Source organism: Mobula birostris, chromosome 5 (genome assembly GCF_030028105.1).
Source record: "Mobula birostris isolate sMobBir1 chromosome 5, sMobBir1.hap1, whole genome shotgun sequence".
Lineage (NCBI taxonomy): Eukaryota > Metazoa > Chordata > Chondrichthyes > Myliobatiformes > Myliobatidae > Mobula > Mobula birostris.
In genome coordinates this window covers 82,755,705-82,780,972 of record NC_092374.1, presented here as the reverse complement: position 1 = coordinate 82,780,972, position 25,268 = coordinate 82,755,705, and the positions used below count along the sequence as shown (strand labels likewise).

The window sequence follows — 25,268 nt, the reverse complement described above, 5'->3', positions numbered from 1 at the left end:
GAGGAAACCCATGCAATCATGGGGAGAATAAACAAACTCCTCACAAGCAGTGGCGGGAAATGAGCCCGGGTTGCCTGTACTGTGAAGTGTTGTGCTAACCACTACACTACCGTGCTGTCCTATTGCATTAGGCTGTAATAATATGACAGTGAAGGAACAGTTAAGCTCTGTTATCTGGGTCTTGTGTGTTGCTATTGTCTGGGTAATGCTGTATAATCAAACTGGAACATTGGAACAGCGTGTTGCTGGTCTCCCACTCTCATTGTTGCAGGAGAGTGACCTTTCTCTCGAGAGAGAGAGACTGAGACTGAGGCTGTCTGAGATACCAAAGTGCTGGGCTATGGATTGTAGCTTTTGATGGACACTAGATCAAGGTCTTTTTGGGGGGTTTGATATTGCTTGCATGGTGGGGTGTTGGAGAGGGGTTGATGCTTCTGCTGCAGCTTCTGTATGGGAGGGGAGGGGTGGCTTTGGGGTTCTCATGTTACTATCATTCATTCTTTGGGGTTTCTTATTTTGTGGCTGTCTGAGGAGAGTAAGAATTTCAAGTTGTATATTGTATACATTCTCTGATATTAAATTGAACCATTTGAAAAGGGAGAGAGCGGTGGTGGGTTAAAGTGGTCAGTCCTGACACTACAAGAAAGAAGTAGTGAACTGTTTGAAGTTGGAGAATTCCAAATAGGTTCTAAACAGCTTTATGACTGTTATACTCAATTCCCCAATGCTGTCAGTGGCACCAATGCCCCAATGGCATCAATGGCACCAATGCCCCAATGGCGTCAGTAGCACCAATGCCCCAATCACATCATAGCACCAATGCCCCAATGATGTCAATGGCACCAATGCCCCAATGATGTCAGTAGCACCAATGCCCCAATGATGTCAATGGCACCAATGCCCCAATACAGTCAGTAGCACCAATACCCCAATACAGTCAGTAGCACCAATACCCCAATGACATCAATGGCACCAATGCCTCAGTGCTGTCAGTAGCACTAATGCCCCAATGATGTCAATAGCACCAATGCCCCAGTGATGTCAATAGCACCGATACCCCAATGATGTCAATAGCACCGATACCCCAGTGCTGTCAGTAGCACTAATGCCCCAATGATGTCAATAGCACCGATACCCCAGTGCTGTCAGTAGCACTAATGCCCCAATGATGTCAATAGCACCGATACCCCAATGATGTCAATAGCACCGATACCCCAATGATGTCAATAGCACCGATGCCCCAATGACATCCAGAGTGGTTATGACTGTCTATATGATATAGGGGAAGTATTAGATCATTTGGTCATTCAATTCCACTCTGCCATTCAATGATGGCTATATTAGCTATCCCCATTCCGCCGTCTTATTTATTCAGTGAGAGATAGAGTGCCTAATTTTCAAGCTGCGCCTTCCAGCAACTCACCTATTGAACTTAAACCTAATTACGGGACAATTTACAATAACCAATTAACCTACTAACTGGAAGGCCTTTGGACTGTGGGAGGAAACCGGCGTGCCGATGGGAAGGAATGTACCAACTTGCTTACAGTGGACTCCGGAATTGAACTCTGAACTCAGATGCCTCGAGCACATTCACGCTAACTGCTACGCTTATCCCCCTTGACAGCAGATGATGGGAGAGCACTACATGGACAACCCTTGATGCTTAAGCTGCTGTTGCAGTCTACAGCAGACATGTGAATTATTAGATGTACCTGAAGCAGTGTCGCCGGAGATTCAGTGCGAAACGCCCTGCCTGATACTCCTGGCCATCCATGACTGATGCCTCCATCTCGCTGTCTTCCACAAGTACAGCCATCTCACTGTCCCTCTTACCCAACATGCTCCGGTCATTTATGTTCGCCGAACCTGATTGAGAAAGAAAGGCACCAAGGTTACGATGGTGACGGGGACATGGGGAAGACGATATAGACAAAGAAGAGGAGACCAGTTAACCATCTCCCTACCCCTTTGGTAAGTCTGCCGAGGGAAAGTTATATCTATTAGAATCATTATCAGAATTACTGGCATATGTTGTGAAATTTGTTGTTATGTGCCAGCAGTGCATTGCAATACATCATGATAGAAACTGAATTACAGTAACTATATATAGACACACACATACACAGTATATTTATATATACCTGTATACAGATATATAAATTAAATAGGTAGTGCATAAAAAAGTAATGAGATTGTTTTCATGGGTTCAATGTCCATTCAGAAATCAGATGGCAGATGGAAAGGTACTGTTCCTGAATCATTGAGTGTGTGCTTTCAGGCTCCTGTACCTCCTTCCTGATTGGAGCAATGAGAACAAGGCATGTCCTGGGTGATGGGGTTCCTTAATGATGGATGCCACCTTTTTGAGGCATGTTTTTGAAGCTGTCCTGGATACTACGGAGGTTAGTACCCATGGTGAAAATGCCTGGGTTTACAACTCTCTGCAGCTTATTTTGATCCTGTGCATTGGGCCCTTCCATACCAGATGCTGATGCAGCCAGTCAGAATGTTCTCCATGGTACATCTGCAGAAATTTGTGAGTGCCTTTGGTGACTTACCAAATCTCCTCAAACTTCTAATGAAGTATTGCCTTCTTTGTAACTGCATTGACTGCAACTACATCTGAGTAACCCATTCCCTTTCAGAACTTGGTTAACAAACCAGAGGCGTGGAAATGCCTTAGGAAGTTCCAAATTGTTCCCAATACAAACTGATGGAACTCAAGTTAAAAATGGCTTGCCGAGGTACATTGGAAGGGAGATAGGTACTAGTAACACATTGCTTGCATCAATTTCAACCCATCGTGCAGTGTCTGCACCATATCGATTGGTAAAGTGTGACAGGTGTGCATGCAATTGATCAAAGATTCAAAGTATATTTATTATCAAAGTATATATACATTATACAACCTTGAGATTTATCTGCTTACAGGCAGCCACAAAGCAAAAAACCCGAAAGAACCCAATTTAAAGAAAAAGAGCAGCACCCAGTACGCAGAGAAAGAGAAAAAAAACACAAATCACGCAAACAATAGAAGCGAGCTACAGCGTTCTGAACCAACTTGAGTGCTTAGATCCAGTTCCCTGGAACACCCGGAGTAGGCCCAAAGCCTCAGTCTCAGGCAGTGGGGCAAATTGCCACGAAGTTTGCAGACACGAAGCACAGCAGCCGGGGCAGTCTCACAGCCTCAGCGTCACTGAGAAAAGACTGAATATCACAGGAGAGCGAGCAAAATCGGCCTGACCCTCGCCTCCGATCCCAACTAACTGCCTGATAGTCCAGTCTATCTGGACTGGTGTTTAAATTGTCCAAATAACAGAACTTGCCTGGTTTTAGGACCCAGGCTCTGCTGCAATGAAATGCTCTGGGCAATTGCATTGTGAATGAATTCGGCCTAAGTGTGGGAAGAACTCTCTTCAGAAAGCAGGTGACGAAATCTTTTGTCTCGGGGGCCCTAGTTCATCGTTCTCGCACTGTAAATTGGCCAGCGTATACGATTAAGTAACATGACTTAGTAAAAATGTTCAATCATTCAAACACAAAAAAATTCTGTAGATGCTGAAAATCCATAGCAACACACACAAAATGCTGGAGGAACTCAGCAGGTTAGTCAGAAGACACAAGGAAATCTGCAGCTGCTGGAAATTCAAGCAACACACACACAAAAAATGTTGGTGGAATGCAGCAGGCCAGGCAGCATCTATAGGAAGAGGTACAGTCGACGTTTCGGGCTGAGACCCTTTGTCAGGATTAACTGAAAGAAGAGATAGTAAGAGATTTGAAAGTAGGAGGGAGAGGGGGAGAGGGATAGTCAGTATCTATGGAGAGGAATAAACAGTCGATATTTTGGGCAGAAATCCTTTGTCTTGACCTGAAATCTGAAATGTTGACAATTCCTTTCCTCTCCTCCCTCCCACCCCCCACAGATGCTGCTCGACCTGCTAAGTTCCTGTGTGTGGCACCATCTCATCCTGTTCTCTATTCAACTGCATCCTGAACTAGAGGGTTTAAGGTGAGAGGGGGAGGACTTATAAAACAACCTAATGATAGGGTAGTATTGCGGTTCACATGACACTACTACAACTCAGGGCACTCTGGAGTTCCGAGTTCAATTCCAGTGCCTTTCTGTAAGGAGCCTCTGCATGTACTCCCCAGGTCTAAAAATGTACCGAGTAGATTAATTGGTCATTGTAAATTGTCCCATGATTAGGTTAGGGTTAAACCGAGGTTTTGGGATTGCTGGGGCAGCATGGCTCAAAGGGCCAGAAGGCTACTCCACAGTGCATCGCTAAATTAAGGCCATAAGATATAGGAGCAGAATTAGGCCATTTGGTCCATCAAGTCTGCTCCGCCATTTCATCATGGCTGATCCATTTCCCTGTCAGCCCCAATCCCCTGCCTTCTCCCCGTATCCCTTCACACCCTGACTAATCAAGAATATATCAACCTCTGCCTTAAATATACCCAATGATGATTTCCACAGCTGCTTGTGGCAATGAATTCCACAGATTCACCACTCTCTGGCTAAAGAAGTTCCTTCTCATCTGCAAATTAGTTGATTTTTGTTGGTTTTTAAAAGCTTCCTAATCCTCTAACTTCCCACTAATTTTTGCTCTGTTTTAAGCCCTCTCTTTGGCTTTTATGTTCGGTTTGGCTTCTCTTGTTAGCTATAGTTGTGTCATCTTCCCATCAGAATACTTCTTCCTCTTTGGGATGTATATATCCTGCATCCTCCAAATTGCTTCCAGAAATTACGATCATTGCAACTCTGCCGTCATCCCTGCCAGTGTTCTTTTTCAATCAGTTTTGGCCAAGGTTCTGAAAGAGGTAGCTGAAGAGATTGTGGAGGCATTAGTAATAATCTTTCAAGAAGCAATTGATTCTGCCATGGTTCCAGAGGAATGGAAAATTACAAATGACCCTCCATTGTTCAACAAGGGAGAAAAGCAGAAGGAAGAAACTACAGGCCTGTTAGTTTGACCTCAGTGCCTGGGAATATGTTGGGAGTTGATTGTTAAGGATGTGGTTTCGGGGCACTATAAACCATAATCAGTGTGATTTCCTGAAGGGAAGATCTTGCTTGGCAAAACTGTTGGAATCACAAATAAGAGAAAATCTGAGGAGGCTGAGAATCTGAGCAACACACACAAAATGGTGGAGAAACTCAGCAGGGTAGGCAGCATCTAGAAAAAGAGTACAGCTGATGTTTCGAGCCGAAACCAATCTGTTGGAATTCTTTTTTTTTATATAATTTTTATGAGTTTTCAAAATGAATTCATGAAAAGATAATGTCTACCCTCCCCCCCCATATAAAGTCCTACCTAAAAAAGAAAAGAAGAAAAAAAAAGAACCGCCTGGGTATTGGAAGGTTTCCACATGCTCCATGGGATTCAAAATAAATTTGGTATACTTATTCGTTACTTTCCCCAAGGGACCAAGATCTTTATCGGAGCACTTAAATATGCCATCCTATCTTTTGTAAATAAGGGCGCCAAATATTCAAAAATGTTACATATTTATCTCTTAAATTATAAGTAATTTTTTTGAGTGGAATAGAACTAGCCATTTCATTATTCCAACGATCCATACTTAAATACGAATCAGATTTCCAAGTAACTGCTATAGTCTTCTTAGCTACTGCCAATGCAATTTTTATAAATTCTTTCTGATATTTATTCAATTTAAATTTCGGTTTTATCCCTTCAATATCACCTAATAGAAATGATACAGGGTTATATGGACGTTGAGTTCCAGTAATTTGTTCCAATAAGACTCTTAAATTTATCCAAAAGGGTTGAATTTTAAAACAAGACCAAGTAGAATGTAAGAAGGTACAAATTTCTTGATTACACCGAAAGCATTTATCGGATAGATTTGAATTTAATCTATTTATTTTTTGTGGTGTAATATATAATTGGTGTAAAAAATTATATTGTACTAATCCAAGTCGAACATTTATTGTATTTGTCATACTGTCAAGACAGAGTCTTAACCAATTTGTTTCATCAATATTAATATTCAGATCGGTTTCCCATTTTTGTTTTGACTTATGGATTTCTTGTTTAATTGTCTGTTTTTGAATCAAATTATACATACAAGAAATAAATTTTTAAATTTTCCCTTTTTGAATTAAAGTTTCAATTTCATTAGGTTTTGGCAAAAACATTGTTTGACCCAGCTTACCTTTTAAGTAAGCCCTTAATTGAAGGTAACAAAAGAAAGTGTTATTTGATATTTTATATTTATCCTTTAGTTGTTCAAATGACATCAATATACCTCGTTCATAACAATCTCCTACAAATTTGCTCTGAATAAATCTCCTTTTTGGTACCAATTATGTAAAAGTTGATTGTCCATTGTAAAAGGAATAAGTCTGTTTTGGAACAAAGGTCTCCTTGCTAATAAAGATTCATAACAATCTCCTATAAATTTGCTAATAAAGGTCTCCTTGCTAATAAAGATTCATAACAATCTCCTATAAATTTGCTCTGTACAAATCTCCTTTTTGGTACCAATTATATAAAAGTTGATTGTCCATTGTAAAAGGAATAAGTCTGTTTTGGAACAAAGGTCTCCTTGCTAATAAAGATTTCTGTATTTCATTATCAACATTTATCTTATTCCATAGATCAATCAAATGTGTTAATATAGGAGATTCTTTCTTTTCCCGTATCCATTTAGATTCCCATTTATATATAAAATCTTCAGGTCTATTTTCTCCTATCTTGTCTAATTCTATTTTAATCCATGCTGGTTTTCGATCATCGAAAAAAGATGCAATAAATCCAAGTTGATTTGCTTTATAATAATTCTTAAAGTTTGGAAGTTGTAACCCTCCTAACTCAAATTTACATGTGAATTTTTCCAATGATATTCTTGACATTTTACCTTTCCAAAGAAATTTTCTCACACGTTTATTTAACTCTTGAAAAAATTTCTGTGGCAATTGTATTGGTAATGTTTGAAACAAATACTGTAATCTAGGAAATATGTTCATTTTTACAACATTGACTCTACCTACTAATGTTATTGGTAGTATCATCCATTTGTCAAGATCTTCTTGAATTTTTTTCAATAGTGGTAAATAATTAAATTTATATAAATTCTTTACATCATTATCAAGTCTTATATCTAAATACTTTATACCATTTACCGGCCATCTAAATTGTGTTGCTAATCGACATTGACTATAGTCTCCTTTAGTAAGAGGTAAAATTTCACTTTTATCCCAATTTATTTTATAACCTGATACCTTCCCATATTCATCCAATCTAGAAGATAATTTATGTAACGAATGTTGTGGGTTTGTTAAGTAAATCAAAACATCATCGGCAAAAAGATTAATTTTATATTCCTCCTGATTAACTCTAAAACCCATAATATCTGGATCAATTCTGATTAGTTCTGCTAATGGCTCTATCGCCAGTACAAATAAAGCAGGTGATAATGGACAATCTTGTCTAGTTGACCTTTTTAACTGGAATGGTGTTGAAATTTGAGAGTTTGTCACTACTTTAGCCTTAGGGTTAGAATTTAAAATTTTAATCCAATTTATAAAAGATGTTCCTAACCCATATTTTTCTAATACTTTAAATAAAAAATCCCATTCTAATCTATCAAATGCTTTTTCTGCATCCAAGGCTACTACTATACTCTTCTCGTCCCTTTTTTGTGCCAAATGAATTATACTGAGTAGCCGAGTTACATTATCTGCCAATTGTCTATTTTTAATAAATCCTGTTTGATCCATATGTATTAATTTTGGTAAATATTTAGATAATCTATTCGATAAAATTTTTGCTATTATTTTATAATCAGTATTCAATAAAGAAATAGGCCTGTATGATGTTGGTTTCATAGGGTCTCTGTCTTTTTTTGGCAACACTATTACAATCGCTGTTGAAAAAGACGTATTAACCCCATAAAGAGAGGAAATAATAAATCTTTAAACTTTTTATAAAATTCAGGTGGAAAACCATCTTCTCCTGGAGATTTATTACTTTGAAGTGATCCTAAAGCTTCTTCAACTTCTTTTAATGTAAAAAGCATATCTAATCCTCTGCTGGAATTCTTTGGAGAAATTACAAGCAGGTTAGACAAAGGAGAATCAGTGGACTTGGATTTTCAGAAACTTTTGACAAGGTGCCACACATGAGGCTGCTTAACAAGTTAAGAACCCATGGTATTACAGGGAAGATTCTGGCATGGATAAAGCAGTGGTTGATTGGCAGGAGGCAAAGAGTGGGAATAAAGGAAGCCTTTTCTGGTTGGCTGCCGGTGACTAGTGGTGTTCCACAGGGATCTGTGTTGAGACCACTTCTTTTTACATAATATGTCAATGATTTGGATGATGGAATTGATGGCTTTGTGGCCTAGCTTGCAGACGATACAAAGATGGGTGGAGGGGCTTTAAGGAGATAGAGAGGCTACAGAAGGTCTTAGATAGATTAAGAGAATGGGCAAAGAAATAGCAGATGGAATACAATGTTGGGAAGTGTATGGTCATGCACTTCTGTAGAAGAAATAAAAGTGTAGACTATTTCCTCAATGGAGAGAAAATTCAACAACCTGAGATGCACAGGGACTTGGGAGTCCTTGTGCAGGATTCCTTAAAAGTTAATTTACAGGTTGAGTTGTTGGTGAGGAAGGCAAATGCTGTGTTAGTATCCACTTCAAGAGGACCAGACTATAAAAACAAAAATGTAATGTTGAGGATTTATAAAGCACTGGTGAGGCATCACTTGGAATATTGTGAGCAGTTTTGGGCCCCTTATCTAAAAAGGATGTGCTGGCTTTGGAGAGGGTTCAAAGGAGGTTTACAAAGAATGGCTTGTGATATGAGGTGCATTTGATGGCTCTGAGCCTGTATTCACTGGAATTCAGAAGAATGAGGGGAAAACTCATTGAAACCTATCGAGTGTTGAAAGGCGTCAATAGAATTGGTGGAGAGGATGTTTCCTATTGTGGGGCACTCTTAGACTGGAGGACACAGCCTCAGACTAGAGGGACGTCCATTTAGAACAGAGATGAGGAGGAATTTCTTTAGCCAGGGAGTGGTGAATCTGTGGAATTCATTGACACAGGTGGCTGTGGAGGCCAAGTCATTGGGTGTATTTAAGGCAGAAGTTGATAGATTCTTGATTCGTCAGGGCATGAAGGGATACAGGAATACAGTATGCCAGTGATATTAAACCTGATTCTGATTAATGTCAACTTTCTGAAAGCAGGATAACTAAAACGGAACACAATCCCCCAAGTGCGGCATCAGCAGTGTCCTGTACAACTGCACCATGATATCCCAACGTCTATACTCAATGCCCTGACTGATGAAGGGCAGCGTGCCACAGATCTTCGACCCCACCCCGTCTACTTGTGACATTGCTTTCAGGGAACCATGTACTTGTAACTCCAAAGTTCCTCATTTCTACAACACTCCCCAGAGCTCTGCTGTTCACTGTGACTGCATACATACATCTACTGATGCTCCTGGACACATCTTCAGTGATGTTCCTGGAATCATCGGGTGTTTCAAGTCTTTCAACATCATACACCCTCCTCCAGGTGACCCAGCCGGGGCTGATCAGACCCCAGCTTGTGTCCAGGTGGCTAGCTACTTATGACTCCATGGCTCCCCTCTTTTGAGCCACAGCCATCTTGAGGCCCTCTCTGCCGCATCAGTGGTACTGCGGATGGCTCTCCTCTTCCTCTCTCCCCTGTGAAAGTCCTACTGTGATTTAACTTCCAAAATGGAGAATTAAACTCCATTTGCTATTTCTTGTCCCACATACCCAAATGATCAAGATTCCCCCATTTGATGACCTCTTCACTGTACTTTCTACTGCCATTTGCTAACTTATTAGCCATGCTCTGAACTTCTGTTGGTAACGATGACAGATAACAATCAGCACTCACCTATAATCACTTGGCGATCGTCGGCAATTAGCATTTTACTGTGGATGTAGATAAGTTCTGTCAGCAGCTTGCTGTCCAGCTCAGCCTGAGTCCTCAGCCCACAGAATGTGATGTAGCTGACCCAGTTATCCCCCACTGCAAAAGAATGCATGGTGTGAGTGTCTCATTATTGAGTATTTAAAACTATCCTTGCTCAATGACAACAGCACCTCTTCCCCATCAAACAGTTATGAACCCTCCAAGAGGACCATAACCTTGTCGTAGGGTTTGGAGGCTTGTGAGCCTCAATGACCTGGAGAGCTATGTTGGCTGGAGTCAGGACTTTAGACTTTGTATCTTGGTAGGGTCACCCATGCCAAACAGGTCAAAGGGTAGAGGCCAGACTAAGAGTGGTCCACCAGTCCTCCAGGTTCAGGGGTTCAGTTCAGGGCAAACAACCCTGACTGGTCAAAATAAACCTGTTACAAAAACAGCAATGAAAACTCCTACAACAAGAATTCTGCAGATGTTGGAAATTCAAGCAACACACATAAAAGTTGCTGGTGAATGCAGCAGGCCAGGCAGCATCTCTAGGGAGAGGTGCAGTGGACGTTTCAGGCCGAGACCCTTCACCCTAATGAAAACTCCTTCTACATCTGAGTGCGATGGTATTCCTGAGTCTCCACCTGGGATTTGTGTAACTGACAGTAATGAAAACCGAGAGGAAGCTGCTGGCATGATGAAGGAAGTCCTGAACACTGCCAAGATCAAGGCCAACATTGGTTTGGTTTGACAGACGGAGATAGGCCTTCATTGCTGCCCTAAACACCAGCAGTGTAACAGACAGTAACCATATGTACTTTGATAATAAATTTAATTTGAACTTTGATCCTGACTGGACACATCAGGAATGGACAAGTCCACAGAAGTGGTAGGCGCAGCCCAGTCCGTCACAGGAAAAGCCCTCCTCACCATTGCGCACATCAAGAAGGAGCACTGCCACAAGAAAGCAGCATCCAGTGTCCACCAGGACCCGTGGCCGTGCAGGTTTCCTCCGGGTGCTCTGGTTTCCTGCACAGTCCTAAGGTTTACCAGTTAGTAGGTTAGTTGGTCATTGTAAATTGTCCCGTGATTAGGCTGGGAATAAATCGGGGGTGGCTGGGTGGCACGGCTCCAAGGGCCGGAAGTGCCTGTTCCAAGCTGTATCTCAATAAATAAATAAATTAACCGGATAATTTTATTGGATAGAGGGAAATATACCTACTGTGTTTTTTTAGACGCTCAACTATTGAATACTCTCCTTTGCACATGGACCTGGATAAAGAGAGATTTAAAGGAGAAAGGTTATTTATTAATAAAACTTGAACTTTCCCATGGTCCACTCTCCTCTCCTACCAGATTCCTTCCTCCCCTGCCTTATACCTTTGCCACTCTCCTCACCTATCCCTTTTAGCTATCCCTCTTACCCCTACCCCCCACCATTCTATTCTGGCACCTTCCCCCTTCCTTCCCAGTCCTGATGAAGGGTCTCGGCCCAAGATTGTTTATTCATTTCCATAGGTGCTGCCTGACCTGCATTTTGTGTGCATGTTACTTGAGAGCATAGTTGACTCTCGAAGGACCATTTCAGTGAGGTTAACTGCCTGTTGATTTGTCCTTTACTGTGGGAAAACAGCATTAAAAAAAAGTAAAAAACACAAAAGGACATGATTTTATGAGGGGTGATTGATAAGTTCATGGCCTAAGGCAGAAGGAATCGGTTTTAGAAAACCTAGCACATTTATTTTTCCTACATTTACACACTTAGTCCAGTGGTCGTGGAGCATACGGATCCCTTCTTTGTAGAAGTCGGCGTCCTGGACCTCCAGAAATGGTCCACAGCATGGGGTGATTGATAATTTTGTGGCCTAAGGTAGAAGGAGATGAGTTATTAACTTCAAACTTTCTGCATTATCACTGGAAGTGTTGAACTGCTGGTGCATGTAACGAGAGCTGTATAACTCATCTCCTTCTGCCTTAGGCCATGAACTTATCAATCACCCCTGCTGCGGACCACTTGGAGGTCCAAGACGCTCTTGTTACATGCACGTGCAGTTCAACTCTTTGAGTGATAATGCAGAAAGTTTGAAGTTAATAACTCATTTCCTTCCACCTTAGGCCACGAACTTATCAATCACCCCTGCTGTGGACCACTTCTACAAAGAAGGGATCCGTATGCTCCACGACCGCTGGACTAAGTGTGTACATCGCAAACACGAGGAAATCTGCAGATGCTGGAAATTCAAGCAACACACATAAAAATTGCTGGTGAACACAGCAGGCCAGGCAGCATCTATAGGAAAAGGTACAGTCGACGTTTTGGGCCGAGTCCCGACGAAGGGTCTTGGCCCGAAACGTCAACTGTACCTCTTCCTATAGATGCTGCCTGGCCTGCTGCGTTCATCAGCGTTTTTTATGTGTTGCTTAAGTGTTAAATGTGTGCGAGGTTTTCTAAAATTGACTCCTTCTACCTTAGGCCACGAACTTATCAATCACCCCTCGTCGTGTGAGAGGGGAATAAATCGAAGTATGTTGAAACAATGCATCTCCGATGGGAGCTAACAAGGTTTCTCAAAGAGAAAACCCCGAGCTCACTCAACCCTTCTTCATAGGACACGCTCTCCAATCTAAGCAGCATCTTGGTAAATCTCTTCCGCACTGTTGGATTGAGTGTGGAGTTGTTATTTTCTTGGACTTGAATTTTCCTATGCTTATTTGTATTTTTAGAAAATCACCCATGTACAGTACTGTGCAAAAGTCTCAGGCACATATAGGTAGCTAGAGTGCAGTAATTTTATGTATTGCACTGTACTGCTGCAAAAAAAAAACCATGACATATGTGAGTGATTCTGATATGGGTCTGTATTGTGGACTGAGAGTGGGAAGGGGTCAGGAAGAGGGGAATCATGGCTGGGAAAAGGGAAAGGGAGAGGGGAGGGAGTGGGAAGACATTCTGTAATGGTCAATAAACCAATTGCTTGGAATCAAATGACCTTGCCTGGTGTCTCAGGGCAGGGTGTGTCTCTACCTGCCGCCACCCCGTTCCTGGTACTCCTTCTCTGTCAACTGTCCCACACCACTCCATAGTGCTTCCCCTCAGTATTCCAAAAATACTTTGCTCCACAAGATTTACAGACTTGCTCTCCACTCCAAATAGAGTAGAGAGCAGAAGTCTTCAGCACCCTCATTATATGAGTGCACCCAAGACTTTTGTACAGTAATTGTTCAGTGAATTTTCCAGTAATTACGATATAGTTGCTTCTGTATTTTTCGAGAAATTTCTTAGTTTTCAGTAGGAGGTGTCACATTGCTTGAACCTGGCTATTTTATAGGCTAATTTTTATCACTGGAATTTGTGTTATCTCCATTCTGGTATGAGATGAATATGGCTACATTTTTCATGTGTCTTTTCTTTGTTCTCCCAACACTTCCTCTTCTTTGCACTTTCTAAAACAATTGTAAATGACAAGTTTTATACCTCATCTTGGCTTCTGAAGAGCCTTTGGATGGCTAAAGCATTAGGACCCAACAGTGTCCTCTCTAAAGATTCCACATTCTTCCTATGAAGAAGACAGCAGTTTGAGGGATTGAACGGCCCATCACTGTTAACCCACATGTGTTGAATTTGAAGCTTTACTACCCTACAGAATCAGAGTCTGGTTTATCAGCACTGACTTACACGACAAGAGTGAGCAATCTCAAGTTCCTGGGTGTCAACATCTCTGAGGTTCTACCCTGGGCCCAACATATCGACACAGTTACACATAAGTCACAGTGGTAGCTCTATCTCGTTAGGAGTTTGAGGAAATTTGGTTTGTCACCTAAGACACTCATAAATTTCTACAGATGTACCAAGGAGAGCATTCTAACTAGCTACATCACCATCTGGTAATGTGAAGTTGCTGCACAGGGTCAAAATAAGCTGCATAGAGTTGTAACTCAGTCAGCTCCATGGGCACTGGCCTCCTCAGCATCCAGGACATCAAGGAGCGATGCCTCAAAAAGGTGGCATCCATCATTAAGGACCCCGATCACCCAGGACATGCCCTGTTCTCATTGCTACCGTCAGGAAGGAGGCAGTAAAGCCTGAAGCACACACTCAACGGTTCAGGAATAGCTTCTTCCCCTCCGCCGTCTGATTTCTGAATGGACATTGAACTCACAATACTACCTCACTACTTTTTTTGTATTACTTAGTTTAAGTTAATTATTATATATATACTGTAATTCAGTTTTTCTTTCTATTATTAGGTATTGCATTGTACTGCTGCCGCAAAGACAACAAATTTCATGACATATGCCAGTGATTATTAAACCCGATGGAATTTCTCTTATGAAGCTCAGGAGCAGTTCACCTTGAAGCCAGTGACCCCTGCCGCTTTCCCATTGAAATATACAAAACTCATCACAGCCTCAGTGGGGTAGATACAGGGAGGACATTTACTCCATGCTCAGCTATCATTACCAACAATATGACTTGACATAAATTTCTAAAATACGGTAGCGTAGGGCAAGGGTTCACAACCTGTTTTGAACTGCGGACTGGTTTAATATTGACAATATTCTTGTGGACCGGCCGACTGGTTGGGGGGGGGGTGGGGGTATTCAAGTAGGGTTAAACTCACCTCAACATGTCTTTTACAGTTAGGGTTGCCAACTTTCTCACTCCCAAATAAGGGACAAAAGTAGCGGTCAAATACGGGACACTTGTGTTTACCCCGAGAAAGACTACCATGACCATGAAGCCTTGCGCGGGCACCTGTGTGCGCATGTGTGACGTGCGCATGCGTGACGTGCGCATGCGTATACGTGCTGCTTTTTTTCCCACAAATCGGTTTTGGCTTAATCTTCCCGACTACACTGTACATACATTATTTCTACTTTATATAGGCTGTGTATTTATCATATCATTCCTGCTTTTACTATGTGTTAGTGTTATTTTAGGTTTTATGTGTTATTTGGTATGATGTAGTAGGTTATTTTTTGGGTCTGGGAATGCTCAAAAATTTTTCCCATATAAATTAATGGTAATTGTTTTTCCGCTTTACATCATTTCGGCACGAAAGGTTTCATAGGAACGCTCTACCTTAGCGGGGGAAATACGGGAGAAGGGCGGTCCCGTATGGGACAAGCCAATTTAGCCCAATATATGGGATGTCCCGGCAAATACAGGACAGTTGGCAACCCTATGTTCAAGTTCAACAGTGCGTGACAGGGAATGAGGAAAGGTGCAGCTGACTCATATCGTTTCCTCGCGGCCCAGTGGTTGGGGACCGCTGGCGTAGGGGTTAGCGCAACGCTTTACCGTGCTAGCCATCATAAGGTCGGGGTTCAACTCGCACCGCTGCCTGGAAGGAGTCTGTACCGCGTGGGTTTCCTGTGTGTTCTCCAGTTTGCTCCCAGATAACACGGGTTAGGATTACTGAGCTGTGGGCAATCTACGTTAGTGCCAGAAGCATTTCGGGTTGTGGATGCAAACGATGCATTTCACCGTATGCTTCTAGGTACATGTGACAAATAAAGCTAATCTTTTATCTTTGGTGTCCCATGCCACCAGAGGAATAACTGTACCGGAATGTGAAGTGCAGTATAGTCTGGATGGAATTCCCACTGCCACTAGAGAGGTCTCCTTCAAAGCCAGGCAACAGGGGGATGACGATGTAGACGCGGTAGTTCCTCTTTGCCCTGGAGAAGTAGAGAGAGGCTGGTTACCATCGCAGGCCTTCAGCATGGAGACAAGAACTTCAATGCACCGAGTCTACTGTGACCATCCACCACCGGTTAACATGAATCCTACTGTAATCCCCGCACCCCCAGCAGCTCTGCCCAGATCCTACCCCGTGTCCACCCACATTCGGGGGACTAGTTACAGTGGCCGATTAACCCACTGTGGGTGGCAGTGGGGAGATACGTCTCTACCGAAGGAGGTGTAAGACCTGCAGGTCACTCTTGGGCAAGCTGTAGCACCTGCTTAGCCTCCATCCCGTCCTCCCCACCAGCCCCAGGGTCATGTGGAGCCATGGGAGCAGGTGGTGGATGGTCGTATGAGCAGACGGTGCAGATCACGACCTGGTTATGTGACCGCTGACACCAGGCAAACAATCCCTGAAGAGTATTGATAACGTCTGGGGTCACCCGGCTTGCAAAGACATTGCCCAGAAGAAGGCAATAGCAAACCAATTCTGTAGAAAAATATACCAAGAACAATCATGGTCATGGAAAGACCACGATCGTTCACATCATACGACACGGCACAGAATGAACAAGCACCCCCATCAGCTCTGCCCAGATCCTACCCCTGCCCCACACACTAGAGACGTGGGGGACCATTCATAGTGGCCGATTAACCCACTGAACCGACACATCGTTGGGATGTGGGGAGTAACCAGAACACCCAGGGGAAATTCACATGGCCACAGGGACAATGTATAAACAGACACAGAAGCATACCAAGACAAACAAACAAACACACACACACACAATATCAGACCTGGGTCTCTGGGTCTGTGAGACTGCTCCTCTACATATTTTGTCACTGTGCCACTCAAGATTAAGACGTCAATGAATCATCTTTAGTAACTGCCATAGAAGATGAAGGGTCTCGACCCAAAACGTGGACTGTCCAGTTCCCTCCACGGATACTGGCCGACCTGCCAAGTTCCAGCAGCACTGTTTCTCACCGCTCTGCTCACCTGGCTGGACCTCAACCGGCCCTGTAGAGTTGGACAGGCCATTGGACAGATTCCTTCCAATTGATGAGGATAGACCTCGATTAACCACAGTGTGGTATGTCTCCCTATTAGTTCCTTAAGGTTGTCATAGCCAGGGGCGGTAGTGGCGACAAGCTCCCACCACCTATTAAATACTCCCAGTGAGGTGCATCTGAAATAGCCTCTGACAACCAAGTCCAGCTCTTGGCCTTCATGTGTGGTTTAACTACTCAGCCCGGCGGAACAGTCCTTAGTGACAGGAGAAGAGGCAAAGGCAGGTTACTGGCACCTTAAGACCAGTTGCTTCGGGCAGATGGGGCTCACCAGCCGTGGTTGGCAGCTCACATAAGAGAAGGAAAACTCTGGTCTCAAACCTCTGCTGCATTGCAGCTGTACCCACTCATGTGGCTTTGGGAGTAAACCCCAAAGAAAAATCCGGAGCTAGAGTCCCCAAGGGAGTCCTACATTGAGTTCAACTCTGAATGGCAACTCCTGCAATGCTGCTGGTGCCAAACTGTATCGGTCCCTGCCGTTCCTTTGGGTTCATCAGCTGTGTGGAGAAGGGGAGCCTGCTACATGGGTAACAGTTTGCCCTCCATATTGTACTGACTTGGCGTGGGAATCTAGACAGCGAGGACACGACATCCATGGTCGACGCTGACCGATGGACGTCTCACTCATTCAGGACGGCTCTCTATTGAAATGTAAACATTTCTACATGGGTTCAGCAGCATAGAACATGGAGCACATTTTCCCTGGTTAAGGAGTCTGGAACTCATAGCCACAGTCTCAACATAGGGCACAGGACTGAAGCAGGTAACACACAAAATGCTGGAGGAACTCAGCAGGCCAGGCAGCACCTACAGAGAGGAATAAACAGTCGGTGTTTCGAGCCAAAGCCCTTCATCAGGTTTCATCACCATTCATTCTTGATGAAGAGCCTCAGCTCAAAACATCAACTGTTTATTCCTCTCCATAGATGGTGCCTGGCCTGCTGAGTTCCTCCAGCATTTTGTGGGATTGCTCTGGATTTCCAGCACCTGCAGAATCTCTTGTGTTTGGAACTGAAGTGGGAGCCTCTTCACTCAGAGGGCAAGTGGGTCTTTGATATTCTCATCCCCGGACAACTGTGAAAACTCAGTCACAAAAGAGACAAAAAGTATTAGAAGAATCAAGTGACATGCATGAGGGCAAAAAAATGGTGTTTGAGGTAAAAACGATCAGAACTTGATGTGTGGTGGAACAGGTCTCTGTTCCTGATACTTACGAAAATTATTGTCTATTTTAAAAATTGGAGCATTGTGTCCAGAATTAATTAGTAATGAATGATAGGGAACTGTCTGTGTTTCAATATCCACTGCCAATTATTTCAGGAACGATTCAATGTTCCAGTTGGATACTCACATTGTCTTCCGACGGACTGGAAAAATCCAAGGAGTTACCTGTACGCTTTGAGGATTCTCTCAACAATCACGTCTCCGATCTGATTGTACACACTGCGGTCGTCTGCACAGGTGATGAAGAACTGATTCTGTGAGGAAGTGACAACAGGAAGAGAGTGAGGGCGAGAGAGTGAGTGAGTGAGTGAGAGTGAAAGAGAGAGAGAGTGAGGGGGAGGGAGGAAGGGACAGCAAGATGGAGGAGAAGGAGAGTGGAAGGAAATGAAGTGGGAGGAATTCAGGGGAAGAAGAGGGAGAGAGAAAGTGTGTGTGAGAGAGAGAAAGAAAGAAAGAAAGAGTGAGTGTGAGTGAGGAGGGGGAAGGGGCAGGGGAAAGACAGAGTGAGGGAGAAGGGGAGGGGTTTGTGAAGAGGAGCGGAAGAGAGAGGGGGAGAACGGGGAGGATGGGGGTTGGTGAAGGGAATAGAAGAGTGAGAGAGAGAGAGAGAGAGAGAGACAGAATGAAGGAGAGCAAGAGAAGGATAGCGAAAGAAGGAAGAGTGAGAGAAGGAGGGAGAGCGAGGAGGGAGAGAGGGAGAGAAGGAGAGAGGGAGAGAAGGAGAGAGGGAGAGAGGGAGAGAAGGAGGGGGAGTGAGAGAAGGAGGGGGAGTGAGAGAAGGAAGGGGAGTGAGAGAAGGAGGGGGAGTGAGAGAAGGAGGGAGTGCGAGGAGAGAGAGAAGGAGGGAGAGAGGGAGAGAAGGAGGGGGAGTGAGAGAAGGAGGGAGACCGAGGAGGGAGAGAGGGAGAGAAGGAGGGAGAGAAGGAGGGGGAAGAGGAAGGGAGGGGGAGGGGAGAGGGGAGAGGACAGTTGAGAAGGAGAAAGAGGGGGAAAGGTTAAACACAGATCATGTAAACTATGGTTGATAAAGGTCCAGCTGATCCAATTGCAAACAATTTGTGGGATTGGTATTTCTCAAATACATTGGAAAATTGGTTTATCATTGACATATGTGTGGAATTCAAAGCGCTACCAGCCTCAGCTTTAGAACCAGGTTTATTATGAAATTTCTCCCAGTGAGCCCTGGACCAGTTCACACTGCAATCGGTGAGTACTCGCGTGTGTTATTGACAATTGTGGCTTGACAGAAATTTCACAAATTGCCTGTAAACCTTTTGCATTCCATTCATACAAATCATTTCATCACATCTGTACGTTGTAATCAAACACAGAATAAAGTGTAACAGTTACAGAGAAAGTTCAGTGCAGGCGGACAACAAGGTGCAAGGGCCACAAAGGGGCAGAATGTGAGGTTTATCAAACAAGGGGACTGTTGAATGGTTTGATAACAGTGGGACAGAAGCTGTCCTCGAGCCTGGTGACACGTGCTTCAGACTTTTGTATCTTCTGCCCGATGGGAGCGGGGAGAAGAGGAAGTGCCCAGGCAGTGAGAAGTGTAGACAGAGGCCATGGAGGGGAGGATGATTTGTGCAGAGCTATGTCCACAACTCTGCCATTTCTTGCAGAGCAGGTGTTTTAATGTCAGAAGCAGAATGCCGATGATCTTGTCCGTGAGTGGACCGCTCACTGTAACCCAGACTTGGAGAGGGAGGAGATGCCAGGAAACCAGACGGTGATAGAAGTGGTCACAACATTCTCAATGATGGCGGAGTAAAAATTCATCGAGATATGCCCTGAGATGTTATATTTCATATATGTGGTGTAGGGAGAACAATCTCTGCTGGGCTTTCCCAGTGATGGGTGTAACGTGCTTGTCCCACTTTAATATATTGATAACGGTTGTCCCCAGCAATTTGAATGACTCAACACAGACACTGCCCAACCATTTATTTCAAAGTTGGGGGTGGGGAAGGTAGGGGTTGTCAGCAGAACTCAATCCTCATCTCCACTGTCTTGAGCATTAAGCTCCAAGCTGCTATGAGCACACAATGCTGAAAGAGGGTCTATCTCTCTTTGACAGTAGGTCACATTATAATTGGAGATGAGACCAACTACAGTCACATCATCTGCAAACATTAGGATTTTAATAGATTTGTCTGTGGAGGTACAATCATTTGTACAAAGTGAGAACAGGAGGGGTGAAAGAACACAACCCTGGGGACAGCCTGTGCTTAAAGACATTGGATCGGATAAGTAGGAACCCAGCCTTACCAAATGCTTCCTTCCTGTCAGCAAGTTCATAATCCACTGACAGATACTGTAGGGTACAACGAGCTAGGTTAACTTCTCAACTTTACTGCTCATAATGCCACCGGCGTTTAGGGCAGCAGTGAAGATCCTCCATCTCTGGTGGTGTTCAGGGCTTCCTTCATCGTGTCAGTAGCTTCCTCTCAGTTTTCACTCCTGTCAGTCACACAAATCCCAGATGGAGACTCAGGAATACTGCCACGCTCAGATGTAGAAAGAGTCTTCATTGCTGTTTCCATAACAATCTTGTTTTACCAGTCAGGGTTGTTAGCCCTGAACTGAACCCCCAAACCTGGGGTACTGGTGGACCACTCTTAATCTGGCCTCTACTCTTTGACCTGGTTGGCATGGGTGACCCTACCAAGATACAAAGCATAATGCCCTGATTCCAGCCAACATACCTCTCCAGGTTCTTGAAGCACACAAGCTTCCAAACCCTACGACAAGGTTGTGGTCCTCTTGGAGGAGATGGGTTATCTTGCTGAGGAGCAACTCATAGTGTTGAAGGCAGAGCTAAAATCCACAAACAATATCCTCTCATCGGTGTTGGGGAGTCCAAATATTGAAGAAAGTGATGAAAGCATAAGTTAACTGTGTCCTCAACTGAGCAATTTTCTCTATAAGCAAACTATAGTGGGTCAAGAAGAGGACCAGCAATGGATTTAAGGTAGGCCAACATCAGATGTTGAAAAGTTTTCATAACTGCTTAAGTCAGGATGACTAGCTGATAATCATTTAAGTCAAATGATCTTGTCTTTATTGTGACCTGGAATGATTGTAGCAACTTTAAAGCAGTCTGGAATCCTGAAGGGAGGTGTTAAATATCTCAGCGAAGACAGATACTAGCTGATCTGCACAGTGCCTTGCCTGAGAATACTAGGTGAGATGCCATCAGGGCCTGCAGCTTTCCTAATGTTCTGTTTTCCAAATAGGCTTGTGAATGTCTTCTTGCTTCACAAAGAGTACAGGGTGGGATGGAGGGAAGGGGAATGAGGGGAGAGACTGAAGAAGGTGAATGGGGCTGGGGTGAAGGGGTGATGGTGACATTGGAGTGGTTGTGAAAAGAACGGGCTGTAGGAGCTCAGCATGGTAGTGTAGTGGTGAGCACAACACTTTACAATACAGGCGACCCAGGTTTAATTCCCAATGCTGCCTGTTAGGAGTTTATACGTTCTCCCCGTGACTGCATGGGTTTTCCTCCGGGTGCGCCGGTTTTCAAAGACGTACTAGCTAGTAGGTTCATTGGTCATTGTAAGTTGTCTTGTGATTAGGCTAGGGTTAAATTGGATGATTGCTGGGCAGGACGGCTTGAAGGGCTGGAAGGGCCTAATCTGCGCTGTATCTTAATCAAACAATAAATAAATCAATAGGTAAATAGATAAATAAATAAACACTGTGAACCAGGGAATGACATAAACAGCATCCTGGTAAATCTTTCCACCATTATTCCTACCGCAACAACAACTTTTCTAAAATAGATTTCTTAAAAAATAGTTTTTTTTTGGGTAATTTGGAGTAATTTTTATGTCTGGCACTGTACTGCTACCACAAACCAAATTTCATAACAAACACCAGAGATAATAAACTGGATTCAACTATATTTCATTCAGAGTTTGAGGGACTTGGTTTGTCACCAAAGACTCTCGCAAATTTCTACAGGTGTACGGTGGACAGCATTCTGACAGGCTGCAACATCGTCTGATATGGAGGGAGAGGAGCTACTGCACAGGATCATAGGAAGCTGCAGAGAGTTGTAAACTCACTCAGCTCCATTATGGGCACTAACCTCCATAGTACTCAGGACATCTTCAAGGACCGATGCCTCAAAAAGACAGCGTCCATCATTAAGGACCCCCATCACCCAGGACATGCCCTCTTCTCATTGCTACCATCAGGGAGGAGGTACAGAAGCCTGAAGACACACACTCAATGATTCAGGAACAGCTGCTTCATGTCTGCCATCAGATTGTTTTTTTTTTGTGCCAACTGCGCAATTTGTTCTTTGTGCATTCGGGGTTTGATGCTTACTTTTGTACAGATTCCATGGTGTTTCTTTGTTTCATGGCTGTCTGTGGGAAGATGAATGTCAGGGTTATATACTGCTACGTACTTGGATGGTAAATGTACTTCGAATCTTTGAAAGAATTCCTCCACTTCTTTCTCATGCTTTCTAGGTGTTGGAATGGTGTAGGTTTGCCTGACAGAAACCTCTGCTGGAAAAGTCCAATACATCCACTGAGAACTTGAATACAGTTAGATATTGTGACCTTTACCTCGATGTATATGAAGTACTGACTATCGCGAATGATTTGCAAATAGGCATTGTAGATGGAATTCTCACTTGAACCGCCGGACCAACATTCCAGCGATCGCAGAACCTGGAAGAAAACAAATTAAGATTTTTTAACTTCTTTATTTTTATTTCCCTATTTATTTTTTCCAATTTTTTTTTCTTTTGTATTTGCAGTTTGTTGCCTTTCAAGAACACTACAACTCGTGTTCTCAATATTACTATTATTTGTTTTTCTTTTTGTATTTGCAGTTTGTTGTCTTTTGCACACTGGTAGTCATCTGTCCTGCTGGTGATGGTCTTTCACTGATTATATTGTGTTTCTTGGATTTACTATGAATGCCCACAAGAAATTGAATCTCAAGGTTGTATTTGGTGATGTATATGTACTTTGATAATAAATTTACTTTGAAATCTATTATTTAATTGTTAATCAGTTCACCTGCGGAAGAGAAACTCAGTATCAAATTTTCCAATTTTAGATAACTTGCTCTTTCGTTCTGTATTAGGACTAACCACTTTGACCTACCCCAAATCTCTCTCTCTTTCCTTTTGAACTGCTTTGTCGAGCACCTCCGCACCACCCACCAAAATCAGGACTTCATTCAGATTCCTGCTCTGACGTGTCAGTCCATGGCCTACTCTTGTGGTAAGATGATGCCACCCTCAGTGTAGCAGCTACACCTTATATTCCATTTGGGTACCTACCAACCCAATAGCATGAATATAGATTTCTCCTTTTGATGAACAAATGCTCCCCCCCAATCTATTACTTCCCCGGGTCCCTTCCCTTTCTCCTATGGTCCACTCTCCTCTCCTATCAGATTCCTTCTTCTCTAGCCCTTGACCTTTCCCTCCTGGCTTGACCTATCACCTTTCAACTAGCCTCCTTCCCCTCCCCCACATTTTTATTCTGGCATCTTCCCCCTCCCTTTTCAGTCCTGATGAAGGGTCTCAGCTCAAAACATTAACTGTTTATTCATTTCCATAGATGCTGCCTGACCTCCTGAGTTCCTCCAGCATTTTGTGTGTGTTGCCCTGGCTTTCCAGCATTTGTAGGATCTCTCGTGCTTTTATACTCCTGCCTGCTAACAGCATTACCCACATATAAGCAACACACACTATGCTGACATCAGAGCTTAACTAACCTTGTAAATGCCTTCATTACTTCAGCTCATTTCACACATTCCCTTGAGTGACCAGTTCTGATGAGAGATCTTGGCCCAAAACATCAACCATCTACTCCCCTCCACAGATGCTGCCTGACCTGCTGAGTTCCTCCAGCATTTTGTGTGAACAGGAAATTACAACATAGTACTGGCCCTTCAGCCCACTATGTTGTACCTACTTTTAACCAAATCTAAGATCAATCTAATGCTTCCCTCCTGCATAACTCCCCATTTTTCTACCATCTATGTGCTATCTAAGTGTTTCTTAAATGTCCCTAATGTATTCTCCTCTACCTCCACGCCTGGGAGGGTGTTCTACACACCCATCATTCCCTGTGTTAAAAAAAAACTATCTCTGACAAAACCCTATGCCTTCCTCCAATCACTCTAAAACTTATTCACCATTTCCGTCCTGGGAAAATTTTGGTCTCTCCTCGCGACCTATGCCTCTTAATATCTTGAACACATCAGCCAAGTCACCTCTCATCTTCCTCTGCTCCAGAGAGAGAAGCCCTAGCTCACTCAGCCTATCATAAGTGTGTCTCCAGCACCCGCAGTCTCCTTGTATCAGATGTTCTTTGTCCATCTTCACACACCTCTCCCACACTTTGCTTCTCTGTCGTTTTTTCTTCTCTCTTGCTCTCTCCGTCCACCTCCATCTCTCATTCATTTGCCATAGTTTTCCAGCCCCACCTGTGCCACACTCCCCTACCTGCCTGTCATCCTACTCCCCTCCTCAGTCCACCAATAACCTCCGATTCTTTTCTGGCTACTCTACCTCTCTACTCTCTGCTGGTCACCTTGCCTCTCCTCTCTCATGCAGGGTTTTCGCAACAACCTTCCACTCAACATCAGTAAGCCTAAAAAGGGTACGATGAGGGAACACACACCAGTCCTCATAGATGGATCAGAAGTGGAAGGAATGAACAATTTCAAGGATCTGGTTGTCAACATCTCTGGACCCAACATATTGACACAGCTACAAAGAAAACACAACAATGACTATATTTCATTAGGAGTTTGAGGAGATTTGATATGTCATCAAAGACACTTGAAAATTTCTACAGATGTACCATGGGGAGCATCACTATTTGGTATGGGGGGGTGTGGTTGGCTACTGCACAGGATTGAAATAAGCTGCAGAGTTGTAAACTCAGTCAGCTCCATCATGGGCAGTAGTCTCTGCAGTGTCCAGGACATCTTCAAGGAGAGATGCCTCAAAAAGGCTGCATCCATCATTAAGGACCCCATCACCCAGGATACGCCATCAGGAAGGAGGTACATGAGCCTGAAGACACATATTCAGTGATTCAGGAACAGCTTCTTCCTCTCTGCCATCTGATTTCTGAATGGACATTGAATCCATGAACACCACGTCACTACTTTTTTGTTTCTATTTTTGTTCTACTTATTTAATTTAACTATTTACTATATATATATTTACTGTAATTCATGTTTTTTTCTATGGTTATGAATTCATCGTACTGCTGCCGCAAAGACAACAAATTTCCCAACATATGCTGGTGATATTAAACCTGATTCTGAAAACATAGAAACATAGAAAACCTACAGCACAATACGG

General features: G+C 43.4%; 1 protein-coding gene across 2 annotated transcripts in view; it reads right to left on the bottom strand.

The window, feature by feature from the left end:
- Nucleotides 1-25,268, bottom strand: part of LOC140197806 (phospholipase D1-like) — a 158,602-nt gene that overhangs the window by 11,950 nt on the left and 121,384 nt on the right. For both annotated transcript variants that reach the window (XM_072258268.1, XM_072258269.1), the window contains 6 exons: nucleotides 22,501-22,605; nucleotides 18,086-18,174; nucleotides 15,505-15,618; nucleotides 11,159-11,208; nucleotides 9,916-10,050; nucleotides 1,716-1,869 (listed from right to left, as the gene is read on the bottom strand). In XM_072258268.1, coding sequence (XP_072114369.1) covers nucleotides 1,716-1,869; nucleotides 9,916-10,050; nucleotides 11,159-11,208; nucleotides 15,505-15,618; nucleotides 18,086-18,174; nucleotides 22,501-22,605 — 647 coding nt within the window. The remainder of the gene's footprint in view (nucleotides 1-1,715; nucleotides 1,870-9,915; nucleotides 10,051-11,158; nucleotides 11,209-15,504; nucleotides 15,619-18,085; nucleotides 18,175-22,500; nucleotides 22,606-25,268) is intronic.